Genomic DNA, 22,647 nt, shown 5'->3' with positions numbered 1-22,647 from the left:
ATGCAGAAATCACTGACGCTCGTGTCCTCCCGCGAGCTCAGAACTATTTTACGTTTTTGGCGACGGTCTTCAGCGCACGCGCAAACGACTCCTGATAAACAAAAAAACTCGTGCTAGTCTATCGGGGGACGTTTTCTTATGTTTTTTTGTTTAGAAGGCATGTTTTTCGTTTGCTATTTGAGCACTTGGGAATGCAGAAATATCTTCATACTATGGAAGCCAATGGCCACCGTTAACTTTGCTAATCTATCTTCACTTCGGAGTGAGCTTTCTCTTTAAGGCTAGTTTAAAAAGCGTGTGTTTTCACGGGACTGAGGTGATGCTAGAAGAGTCTGCTGTCCTCCAAAGGCCTGAGGAAGTCTCTGTTTGGCTCCTGATCGTCTGCAGCCAGAACAACAGATGGTGGATAATGATGATAAATAGACTCTGTGGCCATTTGTGTCCGTTTACTCTATGACCTTCACGGCACAATGAAACCAGACTCCAAAGATAGCAGATACGTACTTTAATGGAATTGTTCTACAGGAAGAAAAACTTGTGTTTTAATCAATCAGAAATGCATTTACAACCAGAGAGAAAATGCATACCATTTTAGCATTAGTAAAAAACCAAGTAAAAACCCTTAGAATATTAAACTGTAAATTTTGGTGGAGAAGTGGAGAAACAAACTCGTTTAGAGAAAACAAACCATAAAAACATGTCAGGTGTATTGTAATCGACAGAAGAAGGGTAAGAAGAGAACTCAGGTGAACCTTCAGAACACAGAGAGAGACCTCAGAGTCTGGTGTCTGTAACATAAACTAATACTAGTTTTCATGTAGGGATTCGCCAGAACATCAATCAATGACTGTTTTTATAACAACCAGTATCATAAATCTATACTCTTTCATCTATTGTTTAAAAGCAAAGGAGGGATCATTTTAGATTCATTCATGCTTCAAAACATCATCATTTTATCGTACAGTTGGCAAAATTAGTTTTAACATCAGTTATGTCATGACTTTCACACCGGCATCGAACGACTGAAATCATGTATCATCATTCGCCCAATGGATATATGTTTTGTTAGCGAAAATATATGTAAAATGCTAAAAAAGTAATACTTTTCTGGATTTCTTGTGTGCAACCTGAATGAATTCCAATGTTTTAAGTGTGTCCTAGTTTTATTCTTATTTTTATTTAATGTTAATTGAAAAGGATTGCAATTTTTCGCACATTCAAAATGAAACGATGTGATATTTACTCTGACATCCTGAGATGATGTTCACCACAATCTGAAGGTCTAGCACCGTTCACTGGAGATCCGTCAAAAAGGAACCCGTTTAGTATCTTGTTAGTGGGGAGTGCCGTGTAACATGCGTCCCTCGACAGGCAGGTTCATGCAAACAGAGAAGATGGAGGAGGAGGAAGCCCAGCGGAGCGTGTGAGAACTTCTTTCTATGAGGGGAAGACCAGGAAGCCGGAGAAGGTGGAGTATTTCCAGCCGCCCATCAGGTTTCCTCGCTCCAGTTTGAGGTAGGCCTTGTCTCCTCTCTCCATCGTAACCAGTCCGGCGTTAGTCGCTGCCTCGCGGGTCACGTCCTGATCGCCGGCGAAGGCTGAGATCACCGGCCAACCGTTCAACACCAGGCTCACCTGACAGAGACAGGAGGAGACCTTACAGCGGTTAATAACAAGACATTCATGATGGACTTCATGGTGTCATGCTGAGAAGCAGAACCAGCTGGGAACTGCTGGACTAGGAGGTTTTAATTAACTTCTGCTGTCAGGTTTTAAATAAAGACATGTACCCTCGGTTTCACAGACAAGGCTAAGCCTGAGCTGCTTCAGCTGAGATAAACCTGCACTGATCAGTCTTAAAATACATCAGTGACTTTGTTTTGTCTCAAGATGCATGCCTTTAAATGTTGCATGTTTATAAAAATGACTTAAATGTCCTAATTATTAACTGTGGCTTCATGCAGTCTGTGAAAGCAGGCCGTGCAGCTCAAGAGAGAAATGAAGGTCTTCCTTTACTCTGCAGTGAATGGGTGCCGTCAGAATGAGAGTCAAAACTACTGATAAAATAATCCCCAGCACTCCAGTCCATCAGTTATCTATTAAGCCATTGCTTCAGGCTAACATATGAGTCCATAATCCATAATAATACTCCCTCCAGTCAAAAAGCACATCAAAATCCATGCACTTATTAGTTTATAGCTGTTTTGGACTGTTTTGGTTTGTTAAACAGTGTTTGATCTGTGCAGATTGTTCTCCTATGGACTCATATTTGAGTTAAAAACATCTTAAAGCTGGATTAGTTTGATCTTCTGCCTTCTCCAGATGTTCACTGATGGACCGGAGCGCTGTGGATTATTCTGATGTGTTTATCGGACTCTGATTCTGACGGCACCCATTCACTTCCATTACTGAGACGCTGATGCTCTGAAGGACTCACCTGTATAGTTTGTCTGTTGTAAACCTTCACCACGTTGAAACTAAAGCTGTACACTCCTTTCCTAGGAGCCACAAAAACGCTCCGTGCCGGATCGAAATGACTCCCAACGTTCACCAGAACCTTTGACGGAAAACAGAAAGACATGGACACCGAACCATGATAAAGCAGCTAAAGGAGGGAACGATCAGATGTTCCACGCGGCTTTACCTGGTCGAAGTAGATGGTCATGGTGCGGTTGCTCATCTCCGACGGCTCGTGGTTGTTGTTCCTCACGGCCGAGAAGGCGACGCGGCCGCTCCCGGAGCGCACCGACATTCCCAGAGCGTTCCCGGCGGGTTCTGTGGTCGGCGTGGAGTCGCAAACCACTAAACACTTCCCTTCCAGCACGATGGGCTCCGTGTCATTCTGGCCCCCAACCAGCAGGGGGCCCATCAGACAGAGAAGAGCTAACCGCGAGCCGCTCATCCCGTCCGGATCAGTACCTGAACGCTCCGCTGCCTCCGCTGCTTTACGTGCTTTGAGATCCAGGCCTTGCCTGAACACCGGACCAGGTGGAGATATCAGACGCAGGTCGAGGAGAGCGCATCGAGGTGTGTGTGCTGATACACACTTCAGCGTCTGCGTGTGCTGTGAGATCAGTGTGTTATTTACTGGACCGCCACGATACACAGAGGCCATCTGGACCAGACGTCCCTCACGAAGAGACCATCTGCCTTCCCATCATGCTTCCAAAGATTCCTGCACGCACACACACACACACACACACACACACACACACACACACACACACACACACACACACACCAGTCTTATTTTAGTATCATTTTATTAATAATTTCAGTTTCAGTATATGACGTTAAACTTAATGAGAATAGACCTTTACCAATGATAAACATTAGCAATAAAATACGTTCAAGCTTTAAAAAAAATAATTTACGTATTTACGTTAAGTGTAATATGGCTTTATTTTTAACACAATACCTGATCATTTGTTTAAGCAGTAATAATGTCCTAAATATGTCTCGATCCCCCAGATGAGAAAAGCTGTTATGTTTCCATAAACATAAATCTAATCACTGTTTTGAGTCCACTGCTAATTTATTGTCATTTTAACTTTAAGACTCCATGTTACAATAAAACATCTGTCCTTTACTGAACAAAAACGGTAGGAAATCTACATGTGAGGTGTAGTTTGAAATATTTTATATTTGTGTTGTATTAAATCAGCTTTTTTGTGAAGTGACTAGTTAACTCACCTAGTTTGACTTGGTTAGTGATTATTTGCTTCTTGTCTTTGAGTGAAGTGTCCTTGTAAAGGTCAGGGTGGAAAGGCTTGGGTTATCATTTCCTTCGTTGTTGTCATTGTTAATATGAATGTAAAGAAAAGCATTTAATTACTTTAGTGCATTAACAGGAGAGAACCATGCACCTAAATGATGTATCAAGCATGTTTCACTTGGAAGTGCATGGGATAGTGGATGTGAAATGGCTTGTGAACCACATTTTTACATTGATTTTAATTGCATTATTAGGCCAATTACTTTTATTTAATAATATTAATAATAATTATCATATCAACACTGACTGTGTAGATGAACTAGATTTATTATGAATACATATTTTGCCCATAATCATAAAATTATCCAGCCAAATTGTATTTTAATGTGGTGGTATATTAGCCTGCAGTCTAAAGAGAAATACTGTACTATATATAGAGCAGGGCAGCGTGGCCAAAAAGAGATCTCAGGGGTTTTTCATATCAGTAATTATCACGATAAATGTGGATTTTGTTATTGGTTTGAAGTTAAAGGCAGACCTTTGCTTCACTGTGTAACATGAAAAAAACTAGACACTTCATTATGGCTTTAAACTATAGTCAGAAAATTGCTAGTTCTTTCTTTTTATTTATTTTCTTTATGTAATTATTTACGCTCATTTATTATTGGCAGCTGTAATTGTAATAATAACAATAATAATAATAATTTCTTAGTTTTGCATGTATTAATGAGTAATATTGCTTCAAATCACAAACAGGTTTGTGTTGCTTGATAATATCAATAATACAGCATACTTTCATTTCTTAGAAATACACTTTTGATAATAGCTTTAGTTGAGATGCAGAAGCAAATGTACTTAAAACCAGTAATATCTGTGAAAGTATTAATCTAATTTCTATAATTATTCTCTAAACTGTTGGTCTTCTGTAACAGCGTACGTTTAGTCTGAGATCAAAATATAGCACCTCAATACATTAAACGCTAGTTATACTGCAATTATACTCCATTACTCTTCCTGCAGCACGTTTAATATATGAGTGCATTGATAATATAATAAAGAAATAACCCCATCTGCAGTGTGTCTATGGTAAATCATGGTGAGTGTTTCTCCTGTCAGGGAATCATCTGGCTGTAAACATCACTGAAATCTCACAGCGCTCTTCAGTCAGGAAGGAAACCACAACGAATCCATGATTTCTACCGTAAACACACAGAATAAAGACCTGAACACACAACAGGTCATTAGATGCTTTATTACAAAGAGAAACCATGAGCACACATCATGCTACAACGCTATGTTTAAAATATCAGAATATTAGCATGCAAGAAGCAAGAAGATGCAGATCCTGTACTTGATGTCGTCTTTCTGGTACACAGCATCCTCAGCGTGACGAGTATCAGCTCTACTTATTTTACTCTTCATCTGAAAAGCCATCCCATGTTTGCCTTGATCAGTGATCTTCAATCAAGCTGAAGCTACTTAAGACAGGAGAACAACCCTCAGTGCTTCTTAGGAAGACGTCTTTAAACCTCCTGAAGTCATTCATTTCAAAATACAAATACAATTTCTTTATATTTTCCACACAGAGGCGAGTTGGTGTTGTTTCAAAATGAGCGAATTATATATATATATATATATATATATATATATATATATATATATATATATATCATCTTCAGTATATTATCATCTTCAGTAATAATGTGAAAGATATCAGCGTATCGGAAATCAGCAAAACTCTAATATTGTGTATCCCTGTCTTACATCACACCATTAGTTAACTCATGTTTAGGAATACATATGTTAAGCTAAATTAATAAATGCATACTAATGCAACTGTTTTTGAGAAATGACTAGGAATTGTTAATTTGATGTAATAATTCAGAGATCTATAACTAAGAAAAGATGCTTTAATCTGAGGTCAATTCTACTCCAGCCAAGAACAGTCACGAGTAGTGTTTGTGTTGTTTTGTTTCTGCACAGTGTTGATCTCCTGGAAGACTTTCCCGTTGGGTTGTGTCCTCCACATCACTGTGACGTCCTCATCTCTCAGCGTCTGCTGTAACTAAACACACAAACACCTTCCATTACTCTGGGAACCAATCCTGAGCAAGCTAGCGTGTTCTCTGTAAACAAAGATTAGCTAATGTGGGTTTTCGTCTTATGATTAGTCCATTATTTTGTGTATTTGGTGTCATTTGTATTGTATTTGCGTATTTGCTTGAGGTTCCACATTATTTTCCACATACAGTACATTATTGTTCCTCTTCTATGCCCCGCCTCCTGAAACGTGAGGTGTGCTCTGATTGGCCAGCTGTCCAGTGACTTCACCGCTGATTTCTAGCCGTGTCCTCTTTGGAAGCACAAACAAAGCCGGAACATGGCGCCCGCAGCGACACTAATAGCTCAGTGTTGTTATGATAGTGAACCCACACCGTGACGTAGAGGCCAGGGCATGGACAAGTCTTAACTTCAGACCGCGTCATGTGACCTCTTTAACAGTGGTGTTTTGATAAAGGGAACTTATTTATTTATTTCGCATCAAATGTCATTTGCGCTCAAGAAGACGCTGAACAGCTTAGAAGTAGGGCTTTTTTGATTCTGTATTTTTTACATGAGGACTCAGACAGTAGTGGTTTCTTAGACGACACAGGCTCGTTTGATTGTTGGTCATCTAGTGCAGCATCTCATTCATCAAAAGCAGATTTTAAAAATGTGGCACTCAAGTTAAAAACTGTCTCGCATTCTTTCCTATTCCTCTTTCTGAACAGAAAAGCACAGTCTGTGTGAAAGGCGTCAGTCGTGAGCGGTTAATCATCCTCACGATTCCTCGATTAAAAACAATAAATAAACGTTGCAAAACATTACATTGGAGTTAATCAATAAAATCCGAAAATCATCCGGCCCTACTGAGAAGGCTTCAGCTGACCTGATGTTTGTTGATTGCTGTACTCTATCTTCTACAAGTCGATCTAAGTTTAGTCAGATAAGTAATATAAAGGGTTACCTTGTTTAAGACGAGCGTCTTCAGTTCAGTGTCGCTGGTATTCTCGGTGGTTTTCACCTGCATCCGGATCACCTGCCTGTTCCTCCTCACTGTGGAGAACACACACGTGTTTGACTTTATAGACAACTCTATGCTAATGTCAGCCATGCCATGAACTCTCTGTACAAAGCCATCTTATGACCGTTCTGATTCCAGCAGCTTGATCTCCATTCTTTGATCTTACTAATCATGAACATATTGAGAAAGAGACTGACGCGTTCTCTTTTGGTTTATAGATGATTTAGCTCACAGATCTCATGAGAAGTCGCATGCGTTCCCAGACGATCGTTCTAATACATCCACACTCAGAACAACATGCTTCACCTCGAGCAGCTTTTACAGATCCTGCTCAGATCCTGCTGGGGTTTTGCTGGGTACTTGGCACAAATCGAATGAAATCGAGGAATAATAATAATAATAATAAGTTTTTTTAATCTTAATTTTGCGCTTTATTTGAACTGTTTGGTTCTTAGATGAACTGTTGGCCGTCTTCTTGAACTGATGTTTATATTTCATGTACTTTCTTTCAAGCTTTGGCTCAGGCGGCACAGAATCAGACGAGTCCTAGTAGTTTGTCGGTATAATGCTGAAAACATTGTAGTTATTAATTATTAATTATTAATACAACTGATTAGGTTGTGGGTCAGTATTTGGGAAAACTGCGAAAGATGCAAATATTTAGCCAAACCGACACTACTAAAGAATTCTAGTAATATTATTAATACTGTTATTGTAATAGTCTGATAGAGATCAAGTAAAATCCCATTTTCCTATTCAGTGTTTGTTAACAAATAACTAATTCATCAAAACCGTTCAGGCCAGACCTACCAGTGTTACAGCTGAAGTAATAATTTGTGGAGCATAGCTGTATATTAATTGTACGATAATAAATATTGGCGTCAATGCAGTCATAGTTCCGGGCTCCAAATCCGTCAGTGATGAGTTTTGTCGAGGAGGTGACGTTTGCCTGATCTGACCACTTCCAGTTGTCTCTGTGCAGGCCGATCCACCAGTACCCCCCGACATCTCTCGTCAGTGTGGTTATCTCTTCACGCTCTTCTGGACTCCTGATGGTAGCCAGGTCCGTGTAGCGGCCTCTGCAGAACGTCTGAGCATCCACCCATGTTTTTGTAGTCTTGCCCAAAACCATTTTCTGTGTTACGTTTGAACTTCCTGTGACGAAAAAAATCAAAATATTCCAGATCGTTAGTTTTAAAGTGATATTAGCGTAATTAACGTAGACAAAGCATGGATACAATGAGTGTAAAGGGATGGTTATCACAAAAATGTAATCTTGAATGATCAATATTTATTTACAAGCGCTCTAAGACTTTTTATTATTCACTGATGTCATACAGGAGTCGGACACAGAGGATCAAACCTCTTCCAGAATTCTTGATTTTAAGACTTTACTTTCAGATATTGACACACACACACACACACACACACACACACACACACACACACACATATATACATACATACATACATATACTATATATTTATTTTTTTATTTCTATGTATTCCTCCATACAGCAAAGCTATGAGCGCTTCTGTGCGTCGCTGAGCAACACCCTTAGCAACCAGCGTTAGCAACATAATCAATACACAGAACAGTTTAATGCTAGGATATTATGTATTTCCACAAAAAATGAAATGTTTTTTATTTATTTAATGAAGCATGAGTGACCCCTGCCGGGATTATGGTGCATGCTTCATCTTCAATGAATGCTTCTCTGGTGGAGATACGCTCTGAAGATCTAGTCGTTTTTTGGTTCCAGTTGGATTATATATGTTCATACTTTACATGAATCTGTCTGTTTTATAACTAAAAGACAGAAAGCTGACATTTTCTCATGTAAAAAACAAGTGATACAGCGGATAAGCTTTTATTTAAGGTCCATTACATCAGAGGCATGTACTGTTGCTCCCAGGAACTATTTTTTAGAGTTTAACTTTCTTAATTTAACTTTTTAATACATGCATGATTAGTTTTTCACACATAGGTAATCGGTTGGATCACTCTTTGCTCTCACCAACATATTATCAAAGTGTCTAATTCTAACATTTGGTAAATACTATTCAAAAGTGCTATTTCTAAAAAGTAAAATAGCGGCAAAACATGAAATTTGAATGAATCGCTAAAATGGCCCAGCCCTAACCCACCCCTGACGTCATTATATTAGTCTCTGTAAAAAGTGAATGTACAGTTCTCACCATCATAACATATGAAGTTATAAGAGATGGTGCAGGTGAAATCACTCCAGACTCCGTTATTAAATGCGACGCACTCCTCTTTCCCGTAATAGTTATCAGGCTGACCCGAAGCCCAGGACTTGAACACCAGACTCTCTTGATTGTAGGACCAGCGCCAGCCGTTGATGTCGTTGTACAGTCCGATCCAGACGACGCCAAAGAGCCTATTTGTTTCTTCTTGCAGACTTGCCCAGTCTTCGTCGGTCTGAACGGTGGCCAGGTCGATGTGGTTGGTCCTGCAGTAACTCTGTGCATCTTTCCACGTCATATACTGCTTGATCAGAATATACTCCGGTTGTGTGCACACAGTCAATGACAGCAGTCCTGCAAGAGAGCACGGCCATCTTATTATCTTTCCTTCTCAAAGTTTCTATTTGTCCTTACTTGTCCTAGTTATCTCGTTCTTATTCAGACAGCGTTGTCTCAAATTTGTCATTTCTTGCTTGGATACAACAGTGTAAAACAAGCTCTCAAAGCCACAGGGACAAGGTAGCTTACTGTGTGGGGTTTAACTGTAAACAAAAGTTATTATTGTTATATTATTAACTAATCCCTCCCCTCCCCGTCACGCAGGTGTAAACAGGGGACTACTTGCAAGGTTTTGCTGAGGAGCCCAGAGGTCGTCCCTGGCCAAGCAGTGATGGTTCGAGGTTGTGGCAAGGGGACATAATGTCTCCGTCCCCTCCATCAAGGAACCAGGGTTACATACTTAACCAAAACGTTCCCTGTCTGTCAGTCACTATGGAGTTGTGTCAAAGACAGACTGGGGTCCACATCAAAAACTCGACGACCCAACGGTGAGGACACTGCTGCTGGAGAGGCCAAACCGCTGTTTCTAAGATAGACATAGATACTTAGGAGAAGACCTACAGCGTACTCCCTAGCCACCCCAGCATCGAGGGAAGTGAGGATGAGGCAGCCTCCGACAGGGCCATCCACCAGCTCCTCACCTCCTGACTGCTCCTCTGAGAACAGAAGAGAACCAGGGAGAGGTGTGGTCATGAGCCACGCCCACCTTCTTGTCATTCAGATAACAAGCACTGGGCTCCGAGTGGTTACACCTGTCACCTATTTATACCTGCGTGACGGGGAGGGGCTCAGGATTAGTTAAACACTTGCCAAATTTCATTGGTGCTTTCTCTTATCAGAGCTCCAAGCAAGACCCCAGTCTGTCATCACGACAAAACCCGTAGTGAAAAACACGTTTCGAAAGCACTTTACTAAAGTGCAGAAACCATACGATTATATGCCTGAAATGCCTGATATAAAAGTACAGTACAGATAAATCACATAACTGGTCCTAAACAATAAATCAAACATCTGTACTGCGTTTGTTTCCTGGGAAGGGTTTGCGTGAAGGTACGATCTTAATTCTATTTCCATGTTTCGTTAACAGTTCATGTTATTATTGTATATTCACCATGGTAACGGTTGTTTCCATAACCCAGAAATGGCATGTTATTCTCATTTTGTGTTTAAATGGCTGTGGCGGCTCATACTGAGTTTAATAGCCTTCCCTTACAGGCTTCTTTGTCGTGCTCTGAAGGACTCATTTGCTGTTTGAAACTCCTCATACGAGTCTCTGCATGCAGGCTAAAGCCTAATTCAGTTTAGACCGTTTTCAAGAACGTTTAGTGGCCTCTGGTGGAGTGAAGGAGGTTTGAGAGGGTTGTGAGGACACGGGCGCAGATTCAGCTATTATACGACTCTTTGGACTTCTTCTATTTAATTTGATACTTTATAAGAGCCACGAAACTCGGAGAACACGTCAAGACACTGGGGATGCTAAATTGTGAAGGGATTTTAGATATCTCAAACAGTTTGCCTGTGAGAAACAGGAATAGCATCCACATCCATCATCTAATTTTGGGTTCATTGTATGCCGGTTGCATAGATGTGATTATTAGGAGGCGCCTCTTTTACAAAATGCTTTGAATTCAGCGGCTTGTTTTTTCTTCATTTGCTCCAAACTACATCAGAATAAAGTCAAATCACGGCCGATGTAAAAGAGTCAAAGGGATAATGATAACGTAAAAGGCTGTTGCCATGGCAACATGTTAAAGTTTAACAATTGTTTTGAGGCAGATACCATGCTCACAATTTCATAAAAGTCAGCACAAATATCAGTATTATTCATACTTACACACTGGTTAAAGCTCATAAAGGCTTGGAGTGGGGAGGTAGTATTAGCTACAGTCACCAAACGACACGAGAATACTTTCTAATTTACACTCATTAGCTATTTTACTTTTGCTTTAATGTCAGTTATCTGACTACACCGCAGCTATACTCAGAAAAGCCCAAGTAAGGCAAATGCAAAAAACCACCATGTCATAACTGATCTTAAACTTTATCAACACTACTGTACACATTTGTAGAACTATTTCTTAAAGCATAAAAAGAAATATGCAAACACTTTCTAGTTCATTCAGTTACTTTTTTACAAAACCGTGCTAAAATCGTTCACAAGAGCACTAGATATAGTGATCATTTATATGGTTAATGAAAGCTATAACAGTAATATGATGTGTTGCATTAATAATACAAAACTGTTATCCACTCCTAACTAAGTATTCACTTGCAATGAATAAGACACCTCTAAAAAAAGAGGAAACATCTAAAGTCTGTGTTTAGTGTGTGTGTGTGTGTGTAAACACGGTTAATACCCTCACTGTGGCCATATTTCAGTGTGTTAGTAAAAATCAAGACTTTAGACAACACTGATCATCTACAGTTTGTCTGTGGTTCTCTTTGTCTTACTCTTTGCCTACAAAGTTTTTAAAATGCATTTTCTTTTGTAATATTGCTGTATTTAAAATTCCAAGAATATGGAACAATTTCTTTTTTTAATGTTTTTCATGTTATTTTAATGTCTTTTACCTGAAAGGAAAACCAGGTAAATGTGCTCCATCACTCTATCCAGGTTTTTGTTGCTGGAAAAATATAAAAAAAACACAAAATAATTCTGAGTTAGTTCTCCATAGCTGACAAAAGGTCACGGTTGCTTTTGAGCTTCAGTTTAGATATTTGCATGAGAAAAAACAAGCATGAAAAAAGTGATGTAAATACATTTTTTTTATCAACAATATGAACCATAGTGTCATCAGTAATGAACTGCTCATGCCTTTGAATGAAAGAGCCCTGAACAGTTAAAGCATGAAGCGCTGGCCTACCTTCAGTGTCTCCTCAGGATCCCTTGAGTCTTGTGCTCTTTAAGTGTGTGTGTGTTACCCTAAGAAGGGATTTTCTCGCTCTGTGTGTGTTTCCTCCTTACGTTGACCTTTGGTGGATCTACTTAAGATACTCAGTATCATATGACCCTCATTATACTTGTAAAAGAGATGTTACAGCTTTACACCAGATCTTTGAATGACTGCCGTCTTGTAGTTTAATACTCAAGAAGATTACAAAAATCACTGTGCTTCATCTCTGCATGTTCACTGAGGTTCATCAAGGTCATTTATTTTAGTATCTGCCCATGAATAATCTCAAACTGATCTCAGAGCCTGATCAGACATGAATCTGCTTTAACGGCTCTTTTCCCGTGAAGCGCTATGAGAACCAGAGGGTATCTTTAACCTCATTGATCCTAGAAATAGATTGATTTATAGTGCTATCACTTTGTTGTTTTGGTGGAAAAATAGCTTCATTTTTCTATTTAAATGTCTTTGTGGATTATGTAAATAAAGGACAATGTGACTCTTAGGTTTATCCCAAACAACCAGCATCAACTCTGAAGGATCACACTTCACAAGGGTTTTTCTGAAAACACACTTTTACTGTAAAGCTGCCTTTGTCTTTGCATGTATGTGTTTCACAGACACTTCTGTCCAACTCACATCGCATTCAGATTTAGATGACACCAGTTCTTGGATTAAAGGAATAGTTCAGCAAAAAACCCCAAAAAACATTTTCTAACTCTGTATGAAAGTCTTTGTTCTGCCGAACACAAAGGAAGACGCTTTGAAGAGCGTTGGTTTTGGGCCACCGTTGACGTTTTCCACCGTTGGAGTCAGTGGTGACCCAAAACAGCCGGGTTTAAGAAGAACCTGTCACTTATTGACTGTTTGGACTTAAATATGAAGCTAATTCATGTTATTATGCTCATCATAGACTGTAACTCAGACATTGTTAGTGTAGGTTGGATGTATGTGATTATAATCCAGATGGTTTTAATGGGTATGACAGCAGAACATATATCATGATAGAGATTATCTTTAGGAGGCTTGGTGTCTGTTACTGTTACAGATCTAGAAAATCTTGGCACTTTCTGGACGTCATCAAATGTTCTCAATCCTGTTGAAGTTTAAACACTCTACTTTTCTAGCCGTGCCCCTGGTTTATTTTTTTCCCGCCGTTGGTTTTATACTTCTAGTTTTTTCCACGCATCTTCAAACATGTGTTTTTTGTGTTCGCCTGGAGGCAGCGTTAAAGTTCAGCAGTAATAAAGTAACTCGAAATCTTCACATTATCTCTTTTTGCACCACATTAGAGAGTGTGCTACTGATATGGACTGATCCCCATCTCATACTACCTCAGAGAGCCCAGCTCATCAGAATAAAGCAGTGTTTTAGTAGGGACTGATTTGCCTGTCTTCTCTATTCGGCTCGACTGGAGATCATTTGCTTCCTGTCTTTGAATAAAGTGCCCTTATGAAGGTCAGGATGGAAATCAGTGTGTTCAGGATGGAAATTGTTAGCAGTCGACTGGGTTATTTGACGTGTTTGCTGTCGGTAAATTGAAAACGCATTGTGCCAAAATGTCCTCGTATATCGTAAATATTCTTTACAAATTCAATACCATTACTAATACTGTTACAATACTATTAATTTAGCATTTAATAACTTATAAGTGGTATTTATTGCCCATAAATGATGAAAAACGTTTTATATTCAGGTGTGCAGAATCATTAGATGTGTTTTATGACGGTATTTTTCTTTTGAAAGTAACAAAAAGAATAGTATTTCATATTTTCAGTTTTTTCAGCCTTAACGTTTCTTTAGGTGAGAGTTTTAAAAGACAAAATTGTTTCATTATAGTTTTAACTTATGGATAATGCCACTAGTTAATGAAGTTTTATTAATATAAGACTAATATTAAATGTATTTATTTACTAATGATGGAAATAAACTGAAATAATCAGTGGTCATCCGTGTAGTTTACTCTTTTTTTTAATAATGTTTAGAATCTGTTATTTTGTTTTGTGAGATGAAAACATATTTCTAATTGGCTCGAGCAGATGAGAGACAGACGGATCCAAACGCTAGCTTTTATTAAAACACAGGGTCAAAGGGTTCATCTGAAAAATCAGAACATGGGAAAACTAGACTAGAAAAACTAAAGTGGCTCTACACACAGCTGCTGTCAAACTAAACTAAAAGAATCATTTTTGTTATATGTCACACCATAGACGGAAACTAAATGTATGGCACAAAAAGCAGGGAAAGAACTGATAAAGTTAGTCACCCTTTATATTTTTCCAGAGGTCAGACGTCACACTACATTAATGTGTGCATTTCTTTTCCTTTTTTAATTACTGCCCATTTGTCAGCCTCCCGTGATCTAATGTAGTGACATCATGATCACACGGCACAGCTGATTGGCTCTCTTCTGTAGCGGCGGCCAATGAGCTTGCTTCTCAACATTCATGTACCTGGCTGGTGTCTGTGGTATTTGAGAAAGCCTCCACCTGAACAGACCCGGCACAGGGTCATCACGTGTGCTGTGGGGGTTTGAAGCAGCAGTACTGACTGAGTTAAAGTTGTGTGTTTTATTACAGCTTTTTACAGATCAACCGCATTTATTTATATCTTCTCAAAGGTCTCGTTTATTCTGTTTTGAAAGAAGCAGTAAAATCGCGGTTGTAAAACATGCTGGTTCATATTTAGGCATTAATATCTGTTGATTAAATAAAATAAAAAATAAATAAAAAACGCAAAATAAATAGACGTAAGCATTTAAGATGTTAGGCTATTATAAATTGTTAATCTAATAAAGTAATGCAGATATGTAACTAAGAATAAACTCCAATAATTTACTTAAAATTTCACTCCAACCAAGAACAAACAGCAGTAGTGTTGACTTCTTTACGTTTCTGCACAGTGTTGATCTCCTGGAAGACTTTCCCGTTGGGTTGTGTCCTCCACATCACTGAGACGTCCTCATCTCTCAGCGTCTGCTGTAACTAAACACACAAACACCTTCCATCACTCTGGGAACCAAGAGCTTTTACTTCTCAAAGCCTATAAATCGTGCATATTTTTAGACAGTGGCCAGGCCTAATATTTTATATATGATGTTCATTTCGTGACCGACTTTTAGTCAGATGATTTTAAAAACGAACCTTGTTTAAGACGAGTGTCTTCAGTTTAGCTTCATCCATGTTCTCAGCACCTTTCACCTGCACTCGGATCACCTTCCTGTTCTTCCTCACTGTGAGAAATACATAACGTACATGTTCTTAGTTTTACTACGTCTTCCTTTAAGAATGTTTAACACACTCCTTCCTAGCCGATGAGTCCTGCGATCACTGAACAGCGAGATCTAAAAGATCTAAGACTATGCTACTACGGAAGACCAATAATCATCAGAATAATTACATTTCACAATATAAAAATGCTACGAAAATATGTAATATTATTGATATTATGAGGCAATACAAGCCTGTTTTTGATTTAAAACAATATTATTCAACACATGCAAAACTACAATTTATTTGTTTACGTTTATTGTGATAATTAATCGATATGGACTGATAATAAAAATATAGAGATCATTTTTGGCTCTAATTTAAAGTGTTTCTGTCAGCCGAATCTCTTTAGCAAAAAACTAAAAAAATAAACCATTTCTTTTTTCAGTTAATGAGCTGTGGTTTTTGATAATAACATTTATTCAATTCAGAAAAAAATAAATGGAAATAATGTTTGGAGAATAAAACCGAGGTCAGACCTACCGGTTGTACAGTAAAAGTAGTACTCCCATGTGCAGTATCTATCGTCAACTGAACGGTAATAAATATTTAAACCAGCACAGTTTTCATTCCCCCGAGTAAATCCTTGAATATCACGTTGTGTCGAGGAAGTGACATTAGACTGATCCGACCACTTCCAGGTCTCTCTGTACAGACCGATCCAGACGGCAGGGGACAATATCTTAATCAAGCTGGTTATGTTGTTCTGGTCGGCTTGACTCCTAATGGTAACCAGGTCTGTGTAATGATCTCTGCAGTACTTCTGAGCATCAGCCCATGGCTTTTGCGTTTTGCTCAAAACCAGTTTCTCTGTTGCGTTTGCACTTCCTGTGAAAATGTCAAAATAGGGTTAAGATGTTGTGAGCCTGGCAAATAAAATACAAAAGCAACACTTAGTTTTAGTTTATCGTGATGCACTAAAATATTTAAAACTAGAATAATGAATACAACTGTATAGACATTTAAATAACAAAACTAATTAAAAAATAGAGCTGCGAGCAGCAGAGGCCGAGTACAAGAGAGGCAGAATGAGATCAAACTCAATGAGTAATGAAAGAAATTCAGGGTGATTTTTAATTTAAAATGGCTGAAAAACCATAGATTCAATTATTAGTATGTGATTTCATGGTTTATCCGTTTAGACCAGCAGATGGCTGATGTGTGCTTCTGTAGAGATACAGTCTCAGCGTGTCATCAAATTTACAGCGTTAACCAAAAACATATCTCTTATCAACGCAAAATCCATCACTTTTTGTCAACATAAGCTGAAGACGATATTGGAGTTGCTCCAACTCTAACCACCTGCCTTTCAATCGTTCCTGAAGACCTCAGTTAGTCGATTCAGGTGTGTTTGATTAGAGCTGGATGGGGTTCTCCTGATTGAAAAGTTAGGTTTTCAGTGCAAGTAAAAACTGGCTTTCAGCTGATTATGGCATAATTTTGGCCGATTATCACGCTAATGTGCAAAATTAATCAAAAGACTTTTGACCACAAGGTGTTTATTAAATATACCATTTTACTTAAAAATTCAAAGTGGCCAACATGATGAATCTTGGTGTCTGTTGACTCAGACGCAGAACACGTGTCCTAACTACACGCAACATGCAATAAAAGGTGTCTTCATCATGTTAATCAGGTGGTGCGTCTCAAACAGCTGAATCAGTAGAGGTTATCCATCACTCAGTATGTACATTTAACGATGTTAATATTTATGAATTAGGTTATAAAAGGGTCTGACTGCTTCTGATGGATTCTGTCACGTCACGTCTGGTGTGGATGCCCAGATTGCGTGTCGTGTGAATCCTGTCGGGTGGCGTGTCGTTAGGACACAGTGTAACGATATCAGTATTGCGTCAGTTCTCCAATCTTCAGTCATGAAGTTTGAGAAGAGCAGTGATCTACTGAACGGTGCAGTGTGTTCCCTCAATAAAGCGTTGGTAAGTTATTTTTATATAACGGTTTGACTTTTTAAGTTGACGTGACCTGAAGTTGATATAGGGCTCAGTTTGAAAAAAATGCTGGCTTATGCTAGAAATTTCTATTTCACCCACCTCTTAATGCTATTTTATTAATGTCTTCATACATACACTAAATCAACAGTTTCCAATTCCAATCCTCACTTGGGAATAGCTGCGCTAAATTAATGAGCATTAATAAATAGTGATTGTATGTGATTCTCACCATCGTAACACACAAAATATCTGAAGTCGGTACAGGCCAAATCCCACCAGGCTCCGGTATTAAATATCCCGACACACTCCTCTCCTGCTCCGTAGTTATCAGGCTGACCTACAGCCCAGGACTTGAACACCAGACTCTCTTCGTTGTAGGACCAGCGCCAGCCGTTGATATCGTTGTACAGTCCAAACCAAGCGAATTCAGAAAAGGATTGTTCTCTTGCTGCTTCTTGCAGACGTGTCCAGTTTTCGTTACTCTGAACGGTGGCCAGGTCAAGATGGTTTGTCCTGCAGTAATTCTGTGCAGCACTCCATGTTTTGAGCTGCTTGATCAGTATATACTCTGGTTGTACACAAAGAGTTAAAGACTGCAGTCCTGCAAGAGAATACAGTTGTTTTAAGAAGGCAAGATAATAAAGTTATTAAATTAAAGTTGTATTTGTCTCATCCGTCTTGTTTGTATTCTGACACTTACAGTTTGTTCGTTTTTGGACAAGAGCTAGTCAAGTGAATGTTTTTAAAAAAAATACAGCCACTGTAGTGTTTGTGTGATAAAGCTGTGCTCAAATATCGAGGGAACTTATTGATTTAAATATAATTTGTATATTAATAAGATTGATTTTGCGTAGATTTAAACAGCTAAAGTGCTTTGACATCTTCTGCTTGTTGTTGTTGTTGTTGCTGGCTGATTATGCCATTCCACTGGCATTCTGCCTGCTAACTTTTTGAAATTATGTTGTCTTAACAATGTTCATGAGCACTCGTCCAAGAGACGCAGACAGATAAAGTTATTTTTGTGTTTGCACAAAATATTGTTGTATATTTGTTGTTGATTACTTTGTCAATCATCTTGGTACTTTTTCGGGCCCTGAGCGTAGTAGTTCCCTGTCTGTCTGTCACTACGAGTTATGTCGTGATGACAGACTGGGGTCTTGCTTGGAGCCCTTATTAGCTCTTATAAGAGAAAACGTCAATGAAATTTGGCAAGTGTTTAACTAATCCTGAGCCCCTCCCCGTCACGCAGATATAAATAGGCTACAGGTGTAACCACTCCTCAGATTTAGCTTCGGAGCCGACAGTCTGCAGGACTACCAGCCCTGAAGTCCTACAAATAGAGGTGAAGCTGAAAACAGAAGATGTTCTGGGTGGCGTCGACGACATGATCAGCGGTGTTCCTGAGTTCAATAATTCCCCTGGGTGTCTTACCAAAAGAGCAATTTCTGTGTGCAGTCACTTTGCGTCTTTCCAAGATGCCGTTTCGACTGTGCCCTCTTGGGTGCGGGCAATATCTGTCCGAAAATGATGGCCATGATCGCTGTCTTCAGTGTTTGGGGCTTCGGCATGCTGTCGGCGCATTCTGTCCTTAGCACCCTCGATTGTGGGGCACCTCCCCAGGTGGAGAGAGTGGTTGTGGTACATTTGTGCCCGCAAAACCCTGCCACCTGGCGGAATCGTCCCAGACTCCCGTCCAAAGCCTGTAGAACCACGGCAGCCCTCGCTGCTAAGGCCTACAGCGATGCAGGCCAAGCCGCCTCTGCTCTGCATGCCATGGCAATCCTGCAGGTTCACCAGGACAAGGCATTCAAAGAGCTGCCTGAGGGTGGCCCCAACCCGAGGTTGATGCAGGAAGGGGAAGGCGATGTCCGCTTTGGTGGCCCAAGAATGCTATTTATGGCTCAACCTGGCCAACATGCGCAATGCTGACAAGATGCGCTTCTTGGACGCTCCCATCTCCCAGGCTGGGCTATTCGGTGACACTGTTGAGGACTTCTCAACAACAGCAGCTCTCCTTGTCTCCGTGGGTCTTCACCAAGGTTGCAGAGGGCGCTCTTACCCCCTTACGGGAAGTGGGCATCAGACTCCTCAATTATCTCGATGACTGGCTTATTCTAGCTAAGTCACGAGAGAAGTTGTGCGAGCACAGGGACCTGGTGCTACAGCACCTCAGCCAGTTGGGGCTCCGTGTCAACTGGGAAAAGAGCAAACTCTCCCCTGTTCAGAGGATCTCTTTTCTTGGAGTTAGACTCGGTGAGTATGACAGCGTGTTTTACAGAAGAACGCACACAATCATAGGCAAGACAGTGGTTCCTCTGAAACGCTTTCAAAGGCTCCTGAAGCATATGGCTTCTGCAGCTGCATTCACGCCGCTCAGCTTGCTTCATATAAGACCGCTTCAGCACTGGATACACTCCTGAGTCTCAAGATGGGCATGGCGCAGTGGGACACTCTGCGTGACAATCACGCCGGCTTGTTGTTGCATTTTTAGCCCATAGACAGTCCTTGTATTTCTACAGGCCGAGGTGCCCTTAGAACAAGTGTCACCGCATGTGGTAGGAACCACAGATGCCTCCATGACAGGCTGGGGCGCAACGGGCAGGCAGCCTCAGGGCTTTTTTGACAGGACCCCGTCTGCTTTAGCACATCAACTGCCTGGAGCTATCGGCAGTGCATTTAGCCCTGCAACACTCCTGGCCGCTGCAGGACAAGCATGTTGGTCCGTACAGACAACACAGCGACTGTGTAATACATCAACCATCAGGGAGGTTTATGGTCACGTCGCATGTCACAGCTCGCCCGCAATATAAGTGAAGATGAATGAAGATCTTACAGGTTTATCATGTTTGTGTAAACTGTCCCTCAACGTTCTTTTTCTTAAAACACAAAGGCTTTTCCCGTAATTTAATACGTTTATTTTAAACGTTTTTCTTGAAACGTTTTTTTTCTTCTTGTTGTTTTAAATTTTAATGTAATTAAAATTAAGTAAAAAAAAAACATTCCAAAAAAAGAGACTTGTGTTGTTTCAAACAATCTGACAGTACATGTATCAACCAAACAAACTGGATTCATATGTTGGACCTCGGCCCTGATTTCTAAATATCAGCACCGGCCAGAGCAAAACTACTGCTTATCCACTGTTTTAACAGTATTTAAATAAAATTATTTTACAGTCCAGTCAAGAGTTTTATTAATAATAATTATTTTAAAGATTGTTTATTTTTCTTTGGAAGAGTTTTCAGTGTTTTAAGTAGAAGCATGCTGTATTATTGTTCACTATAGAGATTGCTTATTGCTTGATTAATCATAACAATAATTATCCGATAAATACAGACCTCGTCCTGACAAATATTTTACAAAATCCCTTTTTCAGATACTTGAATTAAATTCAATTCTATTTTCTTTTGTAATATTGTTACATATTAGAATTTTTGGTTCAAAATGTTATTTTTTACCTGCAAAAAAGAGCAGATGGAGAAAAATATTGTCCATCACTTTGGCTTTTTTGTCACTGAAAGAAAAACGACAACAAAAAAAAACATGATTTTGAAATATTTTTCAAGTTACATTTATATAGCCTATTTTACAGCAGGGAAATGAGATATTACTAATCATCCCTCATTAGTCAATAATAATAATACTAATTGATTACTGAAGGAAGCAGTCCTCTGAGAGTGAACTGATGAAGTGCTGGCCTACCTTCAGTGACGATGAGCTCCCGAGATGTTTCTGAACTTCTCAATCCGGTGCTCTTTAAATGGGTTTGTTAGGTTAAGAAGGGTATTTTACAGTCATGTATGCAAAGTGTGTCGTGTCTTTAGTTTGCTGTTCCTCCTCCGGCTGTGTTTCGGTGGCTCCTCTGTACTTCATGCAGAAACACTTACAGATGTTTTAACTCAGAAAATACGTTTAATGTAAAGCATTAAGCAAATATGTAAAAAAAAAGATTCTCATTAAACCTCATTTAAGTAAATGAATAAACGAATGCTAGTTTTTGTTTTTTTTTATGAGCCTGAATTTTCCAGTTTTCCAATATTTTTGTCAAATGCCCATCTCTAGCATCAGAGGATGTTCTTGAGGATGCGTTTGGAGACGTAATACACTAGAAGTCTGCTTCTTGTTCGTTCAGGTCCGCTGTATTTGTGTAAATGTGTTATGTGTGTGAAATTAGTACGTTTTCGGATCATGCAAAGTATAACGTCTTCATTGACTCTTAAGCAGTTATTTTCCTATGAAAATAATAGTAGGCTTGTGCTTCTACAAAATAGTAGCTTTTTATTTAAAACAAATATTTTAAGTTACAAGTCAAGTATTGGGACTGAATTTCGCTGTTGAACAAAAATCACTGACTCTCTGCTGTTTTTATAACTTTTGTAGTTGAAATAATAATCTGTTTATTTGTAATAATTACACTAAAGACTGAGTATTATTTGACAGTATTTGTGTACATTTTATTTAATTTCTGAATTAGGCTTCTTATCAGGAATTGTTTTATAATCTGTAATTATAATCACCTTTAGGCTCATATTATAGTGATTAATCCACAGAAATCTGTATATAAATGTGTTTATATAAGTGGCTATAGACATTACAGAATGTGTTGTATCAAAGAGAAGAGCAGACAAAGCTTTAAAGATAGTATTTCTCAGAATAATGTCGTTTTTTCTAGAGTTAACTCTGGTTCGGCTCGACTGGAGAATATTTGCTTCTTGTCTTTTGAATAGCGTGTCCTTGTGAAGGTCAGGGATGCAGACTGTTTGCGGTTTAGCAGAAACTACGCATCTTTCACCGTGTTCCTTGGTGATTCGTAAAAATTCATATCAGGCAACACAACGTTAATACCCATGGCTCCCGAAACACTAAGCACTATTACCAGTAACCCAGAGCTTCAGGCACAGGTTTTGAGGGATGTTTTTGACTCTCGGCACAGATCTACTAGTTCCTTGATAAAAAGCTAAATCAAATGAATGCCGATCACTGCGACTGTAAGTGAGATAGATTCAGTGCTCTGGTTCCCTGTACTGTTATAATAGCACTAAATGTTGTGTATAACATTCCACTTTATTTTTTATAACAGCGTAATTCATGAATAAATATATTAAAATTAGGTTTACATAAAACGCTTTTACTGCTTGCTGTTAAAAACAGACCCGAAAGAACAAGAGCTGTTTTGTGTAGACATATAATAGTTTTCATACAAATCCTAAAG

General features: G+C 39.2%; 3 protein-coding genes across 3 annotated transcripts; all 3 read right to left on the bottom strand.

Moving 5' to 3' along the window:
- Nucleotides 1-490: 490 nt before the first annotated feature.
- Nucleotides 491-3,130, bottom strand: si:dkeyp-74b6.2 (cerebellin-1). Its single transcript, XM_043245874.1, has 3 exons — nucleotides 2,645-3,130; nucleotides 2,438-2,557; nucleotides 491-1,635 (listed from the first exon to the last, which is right to left on the bottom strand). Exons 1-3 carry the CDS (start codon nucleotides 3,113-3,115, stop codon nucleotides 1,438-1,440), a joined length of 789 nt encoding a protein of 262 aa, XP_043101809.1. The 5' UTR covers nucleotides 3,116-3,130; the 3' UTR covers nucleotides 491-1,437.
- Nucleotides 3,131-5,503: 2,373 nt separating this feature from the next.
- Nucleotides 5,504-9,329, bottom strand: LOC122349729 (macrophage mannose receptor 1-like). The gene is made up of 4 exons (XM_043245873.1): nucleotides 8,979-9,329; nucleotides 7,590-7,934; nucleotides 6,723-6,811; nucleotides 5,504-5,780 (listed from the first exon to the last, which is right to left on the bottom strand). Exons 1-4 carry the CDS (start codon nucleotides 9,283-9,285, stop codon nucleotides 5,643-5,645), a joined length of 879 nt encoding a protein of 292 aa, XP_043101808.1. The 5' UTR covers nucleotides 9,286-9,329; the 3' UTR covers nucleotides 5,504-5,642.
- Nucleotides 9,330-14,311: 4,982 nt separating this feature from the next.
- On the bottom strand, nucleotides 14,312-21,258 carry LOC122349728 (putative C-type lectin domain family 20 member A). The gene is made up of 6 exons (XM_043245872.1): nucleotides 21,138-21,258; nucleotides 20,894-20,949; nucleotides 17,668-18,039; nucleotides 15,970-16,314; nucleotides 15,361-15,449; nucleotides 14,312-15,201 (listed from the first exon to the last, which is right to left on the bottom strand). The coding sequence occupies exons 2-6, from the start codon at nucleotides 20,928-20,930 to the stop codon at nucleotides 15,064-15,066; spliced, it is 981 nt and encodes a 326-aa protein (XP_043101807.1). The 5' UTR covers nucleotides 20,931-20,949; nucleotides 21,138-21,258; the 3' UTR covers nucleotides 14,312-15,063.
- Between the last annotated feature and the right edge of the window lie 1,389 nt (nucleotides 21,259-22,647).

Source organism: Puntigrus tetrazona, chromosome 7 (assembly GCF_018831695.1).
Source record: "Puntigrus tetrazona isolate hp1 chromosome 7, ASM1883169v1, whole genome shotgun sequence".
Lineage (NCBI taxonomy): Eukaryota > Metazoa > Chordata > Actinopteri > Cypriniformes > Cyprinidae > Puntigrus > Puntigrus tetrazona.
This window is presented reverse-complemented; position numbering and strand designations above follow the sequence as displayed.